At 41.7% G+C, this 16,578-nt stretch overlaps 1 protein-coding gene across 2 annotated transcripts in view; it reads right to left on the bottom strand.

The window, feature by feature from the left end:
- Positions 1–11,439: 11,439 nt before the first annotated feature.
- FCRL6 (Fc receptor like 6) overlaps positions 11,440–16,578 on the bottom strand; it is a 36,658-nt gene continuing 31,519 nt past the window's right edge. For both annotated transcript variants that reach the window (XM_078156190.1, XM_020977741.2), the window contains exons 10-11: positions 12,648–12,679; positions 11,440–12,572 (exon numbers count right to left, since the gene is read on the bottom strand). In XM_078156190.1, coding sequence (XP_078012316.1) covers positions 12,285–12,572; positions 12,648–12,679 — 320 coding nt within the window. In that variant the 3' untranslated portion in view covers positions 11,440–12,284. The remainder of the gene's footprint in view (positions 12,573–12,647; positions 12,680–16,578) is intronic.

Here is a 16,578-nt window from a genome sequence, read left to right as displayed (position 1 = left end):
TTTATGCTGATGCTCGGCTGGAGTCTGCCTGTCTCTCTCTATGGCAGGTGTCTTGCAGGTCTCCATTAATTAGCACTGCCCCGAAAGAATTCTAGCAGCTGAGTCTCAAGTTTAGGGGAACAAAGGTACCTGTCCCAGGAGCCGGCTGAAGGCTTGGATCTCCACTGGGTTTCTTATTGTTCTAGCTATGAGTGTGCCTAATTTGTTTACCACAGAATTTGATTGTCCAGTTTATTATATAAGTCATTTTTAACATTTTTGCGTTGATGATATTATTATGGGAGAAATATCTCCTCTCTGAGTTCATGTGGTAGGTAACTGCTGCCAAAATATATTTAACACAGTGTAAAAATTATAGAGGTAAAAACCTAGGTTTTATTATCATGCCCAAGCATAGGTCCAGACTTCAGAGAAAACAATAAACCTGAACAACCATTAGAATCCTAACAAGTCCTCTTACAGACAAAATTACAGCAGAGTGACAGAGGAATAATTCTTTTACCATAGTGCAATCTTGTACATTCCTCTTAGGCCATAAAAATTAAAGTAAAGCTAGAACTATAATCTCATGCTTCCTTCAATGTCATAAAAGTTGAGCAAACTTGGATAAACAGTCATAATCTCATACATAAACAAACCTAGTTAAACAAACTCTACAGGTAAACTAAGTCAGATTAAACTACATTTAGAGGTCTCACAAATAGCTTGATTGAGGGGAAGATTTACATGTTGAAAAAGAGTAAAAGACAGTTAAGATTCTTCCTCTGGCTTCTTATCTAAGGAATGTTGGAGGCAATAAGTAAATTTTCACATCCCATAGGACAAATTTTGGTCAAGTGAGGTTAATATTAAAAGAAGACAGGCTTTCAGTTAACTGAAAATCCTAGGAGGAATAAATAGAAATCAAAACCCCCAAATTCCCATTACAATATGTCCTATCAGAAGGTTCACATGTGTTTATTACTTTTTTATTAGATGATATGACCCAAATGCTTATCTTGCTATTGAAAAAGAACCTATCTGTACAAAAACATTTGTAGCAGCTCTTTTTGTGGTAGCAAAGAATTGGAAATTAAGGAGATGCCCATCTGGAAACTGGGATTCTCTAATTGGAGAATGGCTGAGCAAGTTGTATATGATTGGGATGGAATACAATTGTGTTATAAGAGATGATAAAGGGGATGGTTTCAGAAAGACTTGGGAAGACATATATGAACTGATGCAAAGTAAAGTGAGAGAACCAGGACATTGTGCACAGTAACAGCAAATATTGCAAAGATGATCAGCTTAAAAGACTTAGCTATGCATAACAATTCCAAAGAACTCATGAGGAAAAATGCTATTCACCTACAGAGGATGAACACTGAATGCAGATTGAATTGAAGCATACTTTTTTCATTTTCTTCACTTTTCTTGCCTTTTTTTTTTGCAACAAGGCTAATATGGAAATATGTTTTGCATGACTTCATATGTATAATAGACATAGTTAACAGGGATGAGGAACCTGCACCCTCCAGGCCACATGTGGCCCTCTAGGTCCTCAAGCGCAGCCCTTTGACTGAATCCACACTTCACAAAACAAATCCCCTTAATAAAAGGATTTGTAAAACTTGGACTCAGTCAAAAGGCTGCACCTAAGGACCTAGAAGGCCACAGGTTCCCCATCTCTGGATAGTAGTTGTTGCCTTCTCAATGGGAAAAGGGGCTGGAAGGGAAGGAGAGGTTTTGGAACTGAAATAAAAAGAAAAACAATTTATAGGAAAACAACTTAAAAAGCAACTCAATCACAAAATAGAGATTTAAAGCAAAATGCAAAAGATTTAAAACTTAATTATGTTAAGTTGACAAACTTATTCCTACTAGGTTAGTAAGTTAATAAACTTATTCTCACTACACAGCAGTTGTCCACTACACCAGTTAGTCAAAAATTATTTATTGAGTGTCCTTACTATATTCCATTCATGGTGCGCAGGACAGGGATGCAAAAGCAATGTTCCCACTTTCAGGGAGCTCATGGTCCTGATTATTGTAGGGAATTCTGGGCAATGATACACTGAGAGGAAACTAGATAAAATCCTAAGAGCTACTGGGCAGCCAGTGAAGAGTAGTCCTCATCTTCTCTCTGGGGGTATTTGGAGGTACACAGCAGATAGACGAGGGGAGGGGCAAGATGAAACAATTTCGGTTGCCTTGATTTTTATCCTGGGTGTGTGTATCCTAGTTGTGGTGGCTGGAGGAAAAGAGGAGAGGGGTGGGGGAGGGGAAGGCAAAAAGAAGCAAGCTGGTTGTGATTGAAGGAGTGGACTAGGTCTCTGCAAACTCAACTCCCAGGTGTGTGTGTGTGTGTGTGTGTGTGTGTGTGTGTGTGTGTGTGTGTGTGTGGTGGGGGAGCAGGCTGTGTAGCCCAATGCATCCTTTGCTTCAGGGGCCTTTCTCCCCCCAAAGTCAGCGGCCATTGATCTGACTTTTGAAAACTACATTGAGAGAGGCATAGAATATGGGACTGGGGAAGTGTACAATGGCCTTTGTGTCAAACCTGGGTCCAATATCCACCTGCAGTAATGTGTCCATTCCTGGGTACCACAATTTAAGAAGGACATTGATCAACCAGATAGTTTCCAGAAGAGCTGGGAATATTTAGCTTACAAAAAGGAAGACTTAGGGGTGAGAAGCTATCTCTCCTCAAATATCTGAAAGACTGCTTGTGGAAGAGGGAATTGACTTTTAGGCTCCACAGGGGAGAATGGGTAGAAGTTGCAAAGAGGTAATTTTAGCCTTGATCTCAGGAAAAACTTCCCAACAATTAGAGCCATCCAGATGGTGAATATGGGAATCTTCAAGCAGAGGTATGTTGCAGGGGGCATCCTTGTTCAGATATGGGTGGAAATAGATTAGATGGCCTCTGAAATGCCTTTCCATCCTGAGATGCTATGATTCTGTGAACTGTACCCTGATCTCTAGGCACCAACTGGCTTAGTGTTATCAGCACTTCCTAGCATAAAGGTAATTGTCTAAGTACTGCATTAAATTAAGGCTACTTTGAGCACAGAAAACAGACAACTCTCCAACCATGTCAAATTCATCAGAGAAAGCCAGAAGGAAGAGAAAGAATAAGAAGGTCTTTGGGCAGAAGGTAGGTGACCATTTGTTGGGATGTGGTGAAGAGAGGAGCTTCAGGCTGCAGATAAGGCTTGGAATGGATGACCTCTGAGGGGGTTCACAATTCTAAGGTTTGGAGTCTGGCTTCTATGAGATAATTGGGTGAGGCCTGTGGGAACCGAACTATCAGTGACTTCAGAGGAAACTATTCTAACGGCAGGGAGACGGTATGATAGCTTCGAGGAGAATGTGGACACAGTAGAGTTGAGTTATAAAGTTTAACTATGAAAAACTGTCATTGAGAAGTAGCTGGAATTGGATGGAAGTCTTTTTAAAGAAAGGGTCATAGAATCTAGGTCCAGAAAGAGGCTTCAAGAAGTCATCTTGTCCAAATCCCCCATTTCAAAGATGAGAAATCTCAGGCCTTTTGTTTCCAGTTTGGCTTTTGCCCTGTACTGTTGGCACTGAAAGGCTACTGTTGAAAAAAGTGATCCATTTTCAAGTCGGTATCCCACCTGATGTTCTCGCCTCTAACCTCTCTCCTTTCCCCACTTGTCGCATAGGGAGATGGATGGCACAGTGGATTTGACCTGGAGTGGGGGAGACCTGAGTTCGAATCCTGATTCAGTCACTCCCTAGCTATGTGACCCTGGGCAAGTCACTTAATCATTCTGAGCTTCAGTTTCCTTATCTGTAAAGTGGAGATAATGATAGCGCCTTCCTCACAGGGTTGTTATGAGGATCAAATGAGTAAAAGGGGAAGATAATAAGAATTTGTATAGTGCCTACTATGTGCCAGGCACTGTGCCAAGCCCTTTATGAATATTAGCTTATCATCAGATAAACTATGTACAACTATGTATTGCAAACCTTGAAATGTTACACAAATGCTAGCCATGATTTTTGTAATCTTCTACATAGATCTAACCATGTCACTCCCTTGGCCAAAAACCTTCCTTGGCTCCCCATTATATTTAGGATAAAATACAAACTCCTTAGCCTGGCTAAATTTCAGCCATCAGTCTATTCCGATTCCAACCTACTTTTTGGACTTATTCCACATAATTCTCCTTCTCACACTCTATGATTCAGCAAACTGGGTTATTAGATGTTCCAGGGTCTCCTCCTGTCCTTTCCCATTTGTATTCGCAGCTCCTGTGTCCATCAACATCTGTGGAAATTCTTTTCTTTCTTCAAAGTCAGTATCAGGTGTCTGCTCCTTCTTAGGTATTTGGGACCATGCAGTAGATAAAGGGCTGAACTCAGGGTCTGGAAGACTTGGGTCACACCTCCAACACTTAATGGCTGTCTGACCACAGATGAATCACTCTTAGCTTGTCTCCTCATCTGTGTAAAATGAGAAATTGGACTAGATGCCCTTAAAAGTCCTTTCTGCTCTGAATATATCATCTCGAAAGCCTCTTTTGAACTGCCCAGCCTATCTCTTCCCCATCAAAATTTTCTAGATCTTTCCTTTCTCCCCATCATACATCCTACCTTACATCATACCTACCTATTCAGAAATTATATTTTCTCCTATTAGATCACAAATTCCTTGAAGGCATGGTCTATGTTATAACCATCTTTTTACCCTAATACCTTGTAACACTGGCTAGGACATGAGAGGTGCTTAATAAACGTTTGTTGAAGGGAAGAGGGAAGGAAATAAGCATCCATTAAGTGCCTACTGTGTGCCAGGTATTGTGCTAAGCACTTTACAAATATTATCACATTTGATCCTCACAACAAGGCTTCAAGGATGGTGCTGCTATTGTCCCCATTTTACAGTTAAGGGAACTGAGGCAGAGGTTAAGCAACTTGCCCAGGGTGACAGTTATTAAGTGTCTGTGACTGGATGTGGACTCAGGTCTTCCTGACTCCAGGACTACTACTCTGTCTGCTCTACCTAGCTGCCTATGTGACAGATAGATTAGAAGAGACAAGAAGGGATGACATCTAGAGTACAGGAGAGGCTTGATTTTTGAGGGCAAGAGAGACTTTTCTGAGTTAGTTGAAGGAAGGAGAAATGGGTATATATTGAGGTGGAGTGATGGAAAAGCTCATTCCTGCCTGACCCTCTCCAGCTTTTCATCCATCCATTCAATAAATACAGACCGACGGCACGTATCGTGTTGTTTGCACTAAGCCTATGGGGAAAACAAAGTTCAATAAGACCCCATTTTGTGATAGAGCTACTGGGTGCAAAACATGAAAGGTGTCAATGTCTGATGGTCCAACATTCATTTTTCATTCAACGCCACAGAATCAGTGATCACAGAGTGTGAAGGATGAAGTCATTTTTAACAAATAATTATTTCAAAAAAATTGGAAATAAAACAGTCCTAGCAAAGCTGGAAAGAAGATGAAGAAGAATACAAATGGTGTGCCTGCTCTCTCTTTGCTCCAGGATGAATGAAGTATGCTTCATTGCTGTCGTCTGTAACTAAATTGTAATTCCCCGGTGGGCAAGAACTAAGTCTCTGATTCCATCTTCTCCGTGCTTTTGTGACAGCAGATGCTTAGTGGGAGAGATAATAGAAGGGTAGGCAAAAGCTGAGTTTCTGAAATACCCAGCGGGGTAGTAAGGGGACAACCCTGAGGATGTTTGGTCTCATTTTTCAGCCAGGGTGCAACAAAACAGCTCCCTAGCTGTCTCCTAACAGAGACAATGTGCCCGATAGAGAATGTGCTGACATCACCAAAGGGCGATGGTAGCCCAGCAGCATCTGAAGTGTAAGTTGTGAGGATTCTTTCTGTGGGTGTCCTCCATGTATAATTTCTTGGTCGCACATGTCCCCTAGATGTGTGCATATTCCCTGGTCATATGAGTTCTCTTCATACGTGTATCAATTTGTGTCCCTTGGTCATGGGTGTTTTCTGTGTGCCTTCCGATGATGCGGTATCACATATGTGATCCTCATCTCCCTATAGGGTCATTCTTAACTCCTCTCTTCCTTATCCTCAAATCCAATTTAGTGCAAAGAAATACTGATTCTATCTCTCCCATATTTCTCATATACAGATAAAAGACACCATTCTCTTTTAAGCCCTCTTCTCTTCTTACCTGGGTTATTTTAATAGTCTCTTGACTGGCTTCCCTCCTTCCAATCTCTTTCTTCCAATTTGTCCTTGATACTGCTAATAGAGTAATTTTTTAATGCATAGATGTAATCATGACATCCTCCCTCCCCTGCTCAAAAATCTTCAGTGGTTCCCTCTTACCTACCTAGTAAAAGATTAATTTCTCAGCTTTATTGTCAAGGCCCACTGCAATCTGATTTTAACCCATTTTCAGCTTGCACTCTGACTCCTCTGTGTGACCTGAGACAAGTCATCTATCTTAGTTTGGAGATTGGGTGGTGGGATGGGGTGAGGTGGGGAGATTCACTAGTTTATATCTGAAATTTCTTGTATCACTATTTTGATCCTACTCTCCTTCACAAAAACCGCCCCCCAGAATTTGAAAGTTGAAAGGGACACCAGTAGCCTAACTCATAACCCAATTGAATCCTCACCATGATGTACTCCACAAGTGGTCATCCATTTGAAGATCTTCAAGGAGGACAGACCCTCACCTCTTGAGGCAGTTCATTCCATATCAGTTCTATATGGCCTATTCCATTCCCTGTTCCTACCTTAGGGCCTTTGTGAGTGTTGTCCTTTTCAACATATCTCTGTCTAATGAATTTTTCCTTTTCTTTGAGGTCCAGCTCAGGTACTGCCTCCTTCATGAAGCTGTCCTGACTCCCTGATCACCTCATCTAGATGGGATCTCCTCTTCCTCAAACCTCTCTTGCCTCAGACTTACCTTAAGCACTTGTGGCTCAGTCATGCTCTTCATGGCCCCGTTTGGGGTTTTCTTGGCAGAGATATTGGAGTGGTTTTCCATTTCCTTCTCCAGCTCACTTTACAGATGAGGAACCTGAGAGAAACAGGGTTTAGTGACTTGTCTAGGGTCACACAACTAGTTAGTGTGTGAGGCTGGATTTGAACTCGGGAAAATGAGTGATCCTGATTCCAGGCCTGGTGCTCTATCCCCTGCACCATCTAGCTGCCCACTCTTGCGTACTAATCATAGTTTAATTTGTATTATAGTTATGTGCATACCAAATTGTAATTGTATACTGGAGAGCTGGGCCTGTGTCCTATTTATCTTTATATTCCCAGCACCTTACAGAGTATGGCACTAGTCAAATTATGTTGAATTGAGGCAAGTTTATGATGTTGTAAAGGTTCTGCTCATATCCTGCCTCCTGGCATAGAGATAAATGAAGACTGAGAACCCAGCAACTCAAGAGACAAACAGAGTGGGTTTTTCCCTCATCCTTCTCATCATATTTTTCCTTCAGTGCACAGTTTGAGAAATGGAAGAAATAAGAAGCTCTCTTTTAGAATGGTTTTTAAAAATCACTTCTGACAAATGTTGGTTTGAAGTTTCTTGCAGTGTTGGTATAGGAATGTCCCATGGGTGGCCCATGGCCCGAAACTTGGTCTTGACTTGGGCTTCAAAGCAGACCTTACATGAAGGATTTGGTACAATGAGGTTCAGGGAGGCAGTTGCTTAGGATAGGTAACCAGGTGAGGGTAGGGAGAATTTGAAAAAGGTGTCGAAGGAGGCAGAATCTCCCTGGCTAATTAGTGTTACTCATGCTTGATACACTCATTGCAAACTGGCTTATTGGCTGTTTCCCCAAATTTCCCTAATGCCTGGTAAAGCTCTCCCCTCCCTTCTTCCTCATGAAGTCTTTAGCTTCATTCAAGGCTCAGATCAGCTCACCACACCTTTCCTGATTATTCTAGTCATTAGGATTCTTTCCTTCCTCAAACTGTTTTGCGTGTAATTATCATTTCCTTGAAGCTTCCTCAGCATGGCTCTACTTTCTTCCGTCTCTACCCAACAGAAACTTGGAATCTACTCTTGGGTTCCTTGCCTCTGGTAGGCGAGCTTTTCTGCCTCCTGATTGCTTTCTTACCATGGCTCTACTCTCTTTTCACCTTCATCCCAAAGGACATTTAGACTGTACCTTGGGCTCCAAACCATTTTTCTTCACCGTGTCCCCATAAGGGTAACACACATCCCCTTCCCCCTTTTCAGCATACTTTTCTGTGTTGTCTTTTCTCTTTAGACTATCAGCTTCTTGAGGGCAGGGACTGTCTGGCTTGCTTTTGTATTGCCAGCATTTAGCAAAGGGCACGTATATAACAAATGCTCTGTTGGTCTGCCTATCCTTTCTATTTATTATCTACAATGTTTGTATTTTGCAAATGAATGTACTGCTCTCTATCCTCACCCCTATCTCTTGGAATCTCTTCAAGCATCAGCTCAAGTGCCACCATCTACAAAAGGTCTTTCCTCATTTCCCCAGTTGTTAGTCCCCCCTGCCTTAAAAAATTTACTTAGTATTTATGAGGAGACTGTGGTTTTTCAGTGGCCAAAAGATAGCACCAAAACTTCTGTTGACAGATATGTATAATTAAGGCAGGAATACAAGGTATGTGGTTGAGATGGACCTTACTTCTTTCATTTACCTTTTGCTCTGGCTCGAATTCATTTATTTACATCCTAAGCCAGAGAAGATCTCCAATATCCAATCCTAAATAAGTTAGTTTTCAGTAACAGAAGACTTTGGTCTTCTCTAGAAGCAGGGGTCAAAAAGAAAAGACAGTCTAAGCCTAAGGGGATCTCTGTCTGGTTTAATTTTTTTTCTTTTTAACTGGGTGTGGCAGATATAACTTAAAAGCAGAGAGATGTTCTAGCTGCTATACCTTAGCAGACTGAGATTGAAAGGGCTTGTGTGGTTCTGAAAAGGTAAGTCTAGAAGCTAGTAGCTTCTTGGAAGCAATGATCTGTAAAGGTTACACACTTAGAAGGCATCAGAGAAGCACTTAGATGATACAATGTGCCCAGTGGTCATCATGACACTATTGGAGATGGCATGAAAATAGCACAACAATGTGCCAGTGTAGTGCCCAGCACTCACCAATAGACCAGCAGAGATATCACTCCAGCATCTAGCAAGTTCAGTGAGGGTAGTATGAAAATATTGCCAGAAGATGTTTCTTTTTCTTTCAGCAATGGAGGCTATATCCTTCACATATGTGTCCTGACCATACCTAATCCCTTTGTGTGTGCTTCTAATGTACAATGCTTATACATGCTAATTCTCCCACTGGTGGGATGTGGATTAGTGGGACAGTGCACACTAGGTTTATGGGAAGAATGTTTTATTATGAATTTTCTCACTATACGATTTCTTTAAATGTCTTTGCTTTTAATTCATCATGTGCTCTGGCTGGCTAGAGAAGAAGTAAAAATATTAGCAGAGGTTTGTGAGCTATGGTTTTATGCAGATGTAGGATCACAGCATACCTTCATCTTGAGAAAGCTTTCTAGGCATTCCACGTGTATATCCTTACAGGGGCTACATATTTATTTTGCATTTAATTATCTTGTGTATATGTTGTCTTCTCCCAGTATAATATGAATGCCTTAAGTGCATAGACTGTTTGTTTGTTTTTTTATCATAGTACTGAGCCTTAGGGTCAGAATCTCTGATTTCACTAACTCCCAGATAAGGAAACTTAGCACTTCTAGTCTTTGAAGAACAAGAACAAATAATGGGAAGCTAAGTGACTCTCCCCAGGGCCACAGTCAGTAGGTATCAGAGGCCAGGAGAAGTGAACCCAGTTGTAGTCGGCTTTCTGAAGGTGGGGCAGAGTCAAAGTATTGGTCAAGAAAATTTTTATTAATTAAGAATAAAAGCCAGGAAATTGAAGACTACCAGATATGAAAATTCAGATAGTCTTTCAGAACCGTGCACCAAGGACCTTCTGACTTCTCTCAACCTGGAGGCATGGGTATGGTCATAGTTCTCACCATAAATGATAGCTGATGTGATTCAGCAACATTATTCTCATTCTCCACCCGGAGGCTTCTGAAAAATTAAAGTCTTTGCTTTCCTGAGGGCATGTGGTTGCAAACCTGAAGACTGATGCAGGGATATGCTGGAAAATGTTTAATAGCTACCTCTAGGAAAAAAAAATGTACCCATCCTACACTTTCAAGTTGAATCTTTTAAGTGTAAACTTTTAAGTTTAATGAAGTTAATTAAAATTAACTTTTTTCATTACTTTTTTAGGTCCAGACAATCAACAAAACAATCAATTAGCACTGATCTGAGTCAGTGTGGTATAGTAGAGAGGAGCCCCAGGCCTGGTTCAGGAGAGCTCTGGCTTAGTGACCAGGTGGCCCTGTAAGGATGTGGAGAGGACTGGGACCACATCTGTCATACAAGGAACTCCTGATGGAAATGGGGATGTTTAGTTTGACAAGAGAAGATTTAGGAAGGCCAGCATAGTTGTCTTCATGTCAAAGTTATCTTGCCGAGGAGGCGTAAGACTTGTTTTGCTGGGCTCCTGAGGGCAGAACTTGGAAAAGGAAAGTTACAAAGAGGCAGGTTGGATCTGATATGAAGGCTTCCTAATAACCAGAGCTGTCCAATAGCAGAATGGGCTACCTGGAGGGAGGAGGTAGGGGAAAAGAATAAGCATTTATATAGCACCTACTGTGTACCAGACACCATGCCACTCAGCACTTTATAAATATCGTCTCGTTTGATCGTCACAGCAATCCTGAGGTAAGTGCTGTTATTATTCCCATTTTACATTTGAGGAAACTGAGGAAAACAGAAGTTAAGTAACTAGCTCAGGGTGACACAGGTATTAAGCATCTGAGGCTGGATTTGAATTCACTTTTTTTGTTTTTTGCACTTCAGGACCAGTACTCTGTCCACCATGCTACCAACTGCCTCCTTGAGACACCGTGTTGGGTTTGACATTTCTATGAGACATCCAGCTTCTCAACTATGCCCTCTAAGAGTGAATTGCGTATTGAGGAACCCACACACCGTAAGAGCAGCAGAGATGGTCTGCTGAGTCCTGCGGAGTTTCTCTGTCAGTCTTGCTCAGTAAAATCTCGAAGGCCTCCATGGCCACAAAGCAACTTGAAGGTCAGAGATAGAATGAAAGCATGCTAACATCCTTAGAGAGAGCATCCAAGTTATCCCAGTTTACAGATGAGAAAACTGAGTTACTCAGAGTTGAAGTGGTTTGCATGGAGATGTACCATGACACAGTTGACAGAATGTTGAACTTGGAATTGGGAACACCTTAGTTCAGATCCTGTCTTAGACACTACGTAGCTGTGTGGCTCTGCGCAAGTCACTTGACCTCTCTGAGTTTCTTCATACATAAAGTGGGCATAACAATAGCACCTGCCTTACAAGTTATTGTGAGGATTAAATAAGATAATGTATATTGGATACATAACAAAGTTCAAAGTAACTATGTAAATGTTTTTATTATTATTTTTTTTGTTTGGGACATATACTGCTTTTATTCTTGGCACAGAATCAAAAAGCAAATTAAACAGTACATAATAATGACAAAACAATGGATAATAAAATAATTACAAAGTGACTGGGAACATGTTGCTCTCCTGGACTCTGGAAATTGTCAAACAGTACACAAATTACTTTGAACCCAAGAATCCTGGGAAATGCAATTTGGGTGGACAAAAGAATGTACCCGGCAGAACACAGTTAAAACTCAATGTCTGACTCACATTCTGCAGGATCAGTCATCCGGTCAAAACTCAGAGACTCTTCAGGAACTATGGATGAAGGACTACGTACTCTTCTCTCATCATGGGGGTATGGACTTGGGAGAAGACAGACACCCTCTCTATGAGTTACTATTATTGCCTATGGTCACATAGCTAACGGCAGACCTAGGAATCCAACCCAGGTCTTCTGACTTGAAGCGCTTTTCCCACAATACCATGTTGCTTTTCTAGGTACCAGAATCACCTCTAGAACTCTTCTCCAATGAGTACTGATCTGAGCAACTTTCCATCTTGCAAATTAGAACATCATCTAATCTTGTCTGGCTAAACTTCAGGGTGGGGTAATAACACCCAGGGCCAAATACCGGCACCCAATACAGATACAGAGAGAGAGAAGCACATAAGACAGGCTCCTAACTAGAGTGGAAGAAGATACATTACTTCCACGTTGTTCAATAAAATTGCCATGCGCCATTCTCAGCTCTTGTTGCTTGATTACGTTTTGGGAAGTCTACTATGTTCAGTCTTTGGTGCTGACCTGGGTGAGTACCCAGGGGCTCCTTCACTCTTTACAGAGGGAAGAAAGGTTCAGTTTCATCTTCTGGGTTGAAGGAGAGGGGCTCCCTTGTTGGAGGTGGTCTTTTTCTAGTCTCTCTGAGGGGCATCCCAAGCTGGAAGATGGGTGGTGGGGAAGAATCAGGGAGCACCAGGGTAGAATTGTCATCCTTTCTTGTATGTGCCTGGGCCTTATCTGCCTGGGGGCCTGAGATCTCCTGTATTTATAGCCTTTCCCAGGTGAGAGTTTCTGGTTCTGTGGCAATACCAAGCTAGAATAGATGACAGAGGAGTCCTGTAGAGAGAACAGACATCAGAAGAAGAGAAAAGGGAAATAGAGGAAATGAGAATACTGGGTAGCCATACTTACCTCTTCACTCAGGGATGGGTCTTTGGAGAGGGCTGTGGAATGAAAAGGAATTGTGCAGGTTAAGGCATTAAGGCTCATTTGCTCATCCCCTTCACACTTTATCCCTTGCTGTTCAGCTCTAGGGTGAGTGGGACTATCATAGAAAACAGTGGAAAGTGGAATGATCCCAGGGAACATTAGGAGGTTGAATTCTAGTCTACAGCATGACATTGCTAACCGTCCTTCCCTTCCCCAGTCCCCATGCTCTGCCCTTCTTTGACTTCTGTAACATTACACTCTTATCTTCCTTCCTCACTAACTGCTCCTTCATCTTATTTCCTGGATATTTTTCCTTTCCCCTCTCTAACTATAGTTTTATCCTTGGTCCTCTTTTCTCCCTCATTCTCTCTTTCTTGTGATAGCCAAGACTTTAAGACTCAGTGTCTCCGGTTCTGACCCTTTCCCTGGTCCCCTGGACAACCTTGCTAGAACTGCTTAGGAGACATCTTTATCTTGATCAAATTTCCACCTGTATTTCAAAGCTGAAGATGCTGCTGCCCCCACCTCCAACCTGCTCTTTATACTGGTGTCATAAGAATTCCTCCTCTTCTTTAGTTCCATTGTCTAAACTTGGCTCAAATTCAAGACCCTATCCACCCTCTTTTTGGTTAGATCAGTTCATGATTGTGTTATATACTTTATCTATCCCAGAGTAAGAATACACAGAAACCTTTCATCTGTATCTGTAAAACCAATTAAGTTTTCTCTCTCTCTCTCTCTCTCTCTCTTTTGACTAGGCAATGGGGTTGAGTTACTTGCCCAGGATCACACATCTGGTAAGTATTATGTGTCTGAGGCCGGATTTGAACTCAGGTCTTCTTGAATGCAGGGCCGGTGCTCTATCCACTGCACCAAGTAGCTGCCCCCAAATTTCTTCTCTTTTGGTGCCCACTTAACTCTTCAAATCACAAAGTACCCTTCCCAATGCCCTCATATGGCAGGTAAGCTCTGTGAAGGCATGTTTCATTTTTGCTTTTGTATCCCTAGCACCTGGCTCAGTGCTATTCACTTAATAGGTCTTTAATTTTTTTTTAATTGAATGTCTCATCACCACTGGTCATAAAGTAGGATAGAATTTGGGATGGGGAGGGTGGATACATAGAAAAAATCCTTCCATGAGTCACCCACTGTATCTGGTTCTTCAGTGTTTGTATCTTCATTCTGTCTCTTCAATGATCACCCATTATTTGCTGAGCAAGACTTAAGCTCCTTGGCCTGGTGTTCAACCTCTTTTACAATCGGATGTCTCTGTTCCTTGCCAGCCTACTTATCTCATAATGTTCAGTTCAATTAATATGTATTTAGCAACATTGCTGCTAAAAAAATGTTTATCGAATTGGTGTGACCCTGGACAAGTCACTTAACCCTATTTGCCTCATTTCCTCATCTATAAAATGAGCTAGATGAGGAAATGGCAAACCACTTCAGTATCCTTGCCAAGAGAACCCAGATGGGGTCATGAAGAGTTGGCCATGATTGAAATGACTTAACAACAACAGCAACAACAGCTAGATGACAGTTGTGAAAATGACAAAATGTGCTACATACTAGGCATACAAAAGCAAAAATGAACGTTCTGTCCTCAAGGAGCTTACATTCTACTGGCAGATGCAACACGTACACAGTAAATAAACACAAAGCACGTAAGACATGATATAAAGTGTCCTCAAAAGAGTGAGAGAATGAGGTGGGGGAAAGGACTAGGAAAAGCCCTAAGCTAAATATTCAGAGACAGAGAGGCAGGTGGAGGGGGTACATTGCAGACAAAGGCTATTACTTGTGCCAAGAAATGAAGGAGGGAAGTATGATATTTTACAAAATATTATGTAATATTGTGATATTATGTGACATAATAAATGTGATATAATATATATATGATACATGCTACATTATATGTTATAATAAATGTGATATTATGTAAAATAGAGAGTGCATGAAGGGGACTAAGTTGGTCAGTCTACAAGCATCTGTTAAGCACTTACTATGTGCCAGGCACTGTGGTAAACAAGTACAGAGGAAACAAATATAAGCAACAAGAGAGATTATTTATGTCTCTGAAGACATTACATGGTAATGGGGGAAGGCAGCACAGAAGGGGGAAGCTGCAAAGGGGTGGGGAGTAATGAGGTAACCAGGCAAAAGGCATGGTGGCTTATTCCAGGGAATCAAGGATAGCTGGTTGGGGCACTTCCCAGAAATGGAGGTTGCAGGAAGAACTCAGAAATAGGTGGAAAGGCCCGCAGAAGCAGAAGCAGAAGCAGGAGGCAGCTGAGGCATGCTAGGGAATTCAGAAAATAAGGGCAGTTGCAGATGCAAGTTTGGAGATCAGAAGAAAGGTTAGGGCTGGATAAGTAGTTCTGAGTATTATCAGAATAGAAATTATAATTGAATCCATAGGAGCTGATGAGATAAACTAATTGAAAGAGGATAGAGGGAGAATATAAGAGGGCCCAGAACAGAGCCTTGGGGGATAACCATAGTTAGTGGACATGACTTGAATGAAGATCCAGCAAAGGAGACTGAGGAGCCATTCAACAGGTAGGAGAACCAGGAGAAAGTAATGCCATGAATTGGATTCGGTGAAAGGGCCGCACTCGAGGACCTGGAGGGCCACATGTGGCCTTGAGGCTGCAGGTTCCCCACCCCTGATTTTAGACTAATATGAAGTAAGATCAGAAAGTTAGGTGAGAACTAGATTATTAAGGGCTTTAAATGCCAGGGTGAGGATTTTGCATTTTGTACTAGAGTCTAAAGGGACCATTGAAGATTTTTGTGGGTAAGAGAGTGCCTCAGTTTCCTCATCTGTAAAATGAGTTGAAGAAGAAAATGGCAAACAACTCTGGAACCTTTGCCAAGAAAAGCCCAAATGGAATTATGAAGAATCAGACACGACTGGAATGACAGAACAGTAACAGCGAGGTGAAGAGGAATGACATGCTCCGATTTTTGTTTTGGGAATGTCCATTTGGCAGCTGTGTGGAGTAGAGACCGGAGAGGGAAGAAACTGGAGGCAGGCAAACCTGTTAATAGGCTATTGTAGTGCTTCAGGCAAGAGGTGATGAGGGCCTGAACTGGAGGAGGAACTAACGAGCAAGGAATGGACGAAAGAGATGAAGGGGATAACAGATTGGCTTTAGGGCTTGAGGAAGAATAGAGAGTCAAGAATAACTCCCAGGTTGTGAACCTCGGTGCCTGGTAAGGGTACCCTCAATAGAAACGGGAAAATTTGGAGGAGATGAATCTGGGGAAAATACAATGAATTTTATTTTGGACAAGTTGAGTTTCAGGTGCTTAAGTGACATCCAAGTGGAGATGGCCAGTAGGCTGACAATAATGTAGGGCTGCTGTTCAGGAGAGAGATTAGAGCTAGATACATAAATTTAGGAGTCATCTTCGTAGAGATAACCATTGAACCCTTGGGAACTGATGAGGCCGTGCAGGAAGAGTTTATATAAAGAGAAGAGTGCCATGACACAGGCTTGGAAATGCTTACTCAGTGGGCAAGAGAAGGAGGATGGTCCAGCAAAGGAACGGTCAGACAGATAGAAGAGTCCAGAAAGAACAGAGCAATGAAAGATAAGGGAGGAATGTCCAGGAGAAGGGGATGGCTGACATTGTCAAAAATCATAGAGATCGAGAAGGTGAAGAACTGAGAAAACGCTTTTGAATTTTGTGGTTTAGAGATTGCTTTTCATCTTCTGAACAAGCTCCTATGTATCTTCATCTGTTTTCTTTTTGCCTATTCAATTTTTACCTATTCTTTTTTTTAATTGCTTTTTTTTTACTTATTCTTTAAACCCCAACAGAAATGCCTCCTTCTCTAAGAGTATGTTTTGATTCCTCCCCCCCTTTCCCTCAGAAGCAGCCTGATACAGAGGGAAAGGAATTGAAT

Source organism: Phascolarctos cinereus, unplaced genomic scaffold (assembly GCF_003287225.1).
Source record: "Phascolarctos cinereus isolate Bilbo 61053 unplaced genomic scaffold, phaCin_HiC Scaffold_5;HRSCAF=322, whole genome shotgun sequence".
In the NCBI taxonomy this organism is placed as follows: Eukaryota; Metazoa; Chordata; class Mammalia; order Diprotodontia; family Phascolarctidae; genus Phascolarctos; species Phascolarctos cinereus.
The sequence above is the reverse complement of the archived record's forward strand: the minus strand, read 5'-3'. Positions and strand labels throughout refer to the sequence as shown.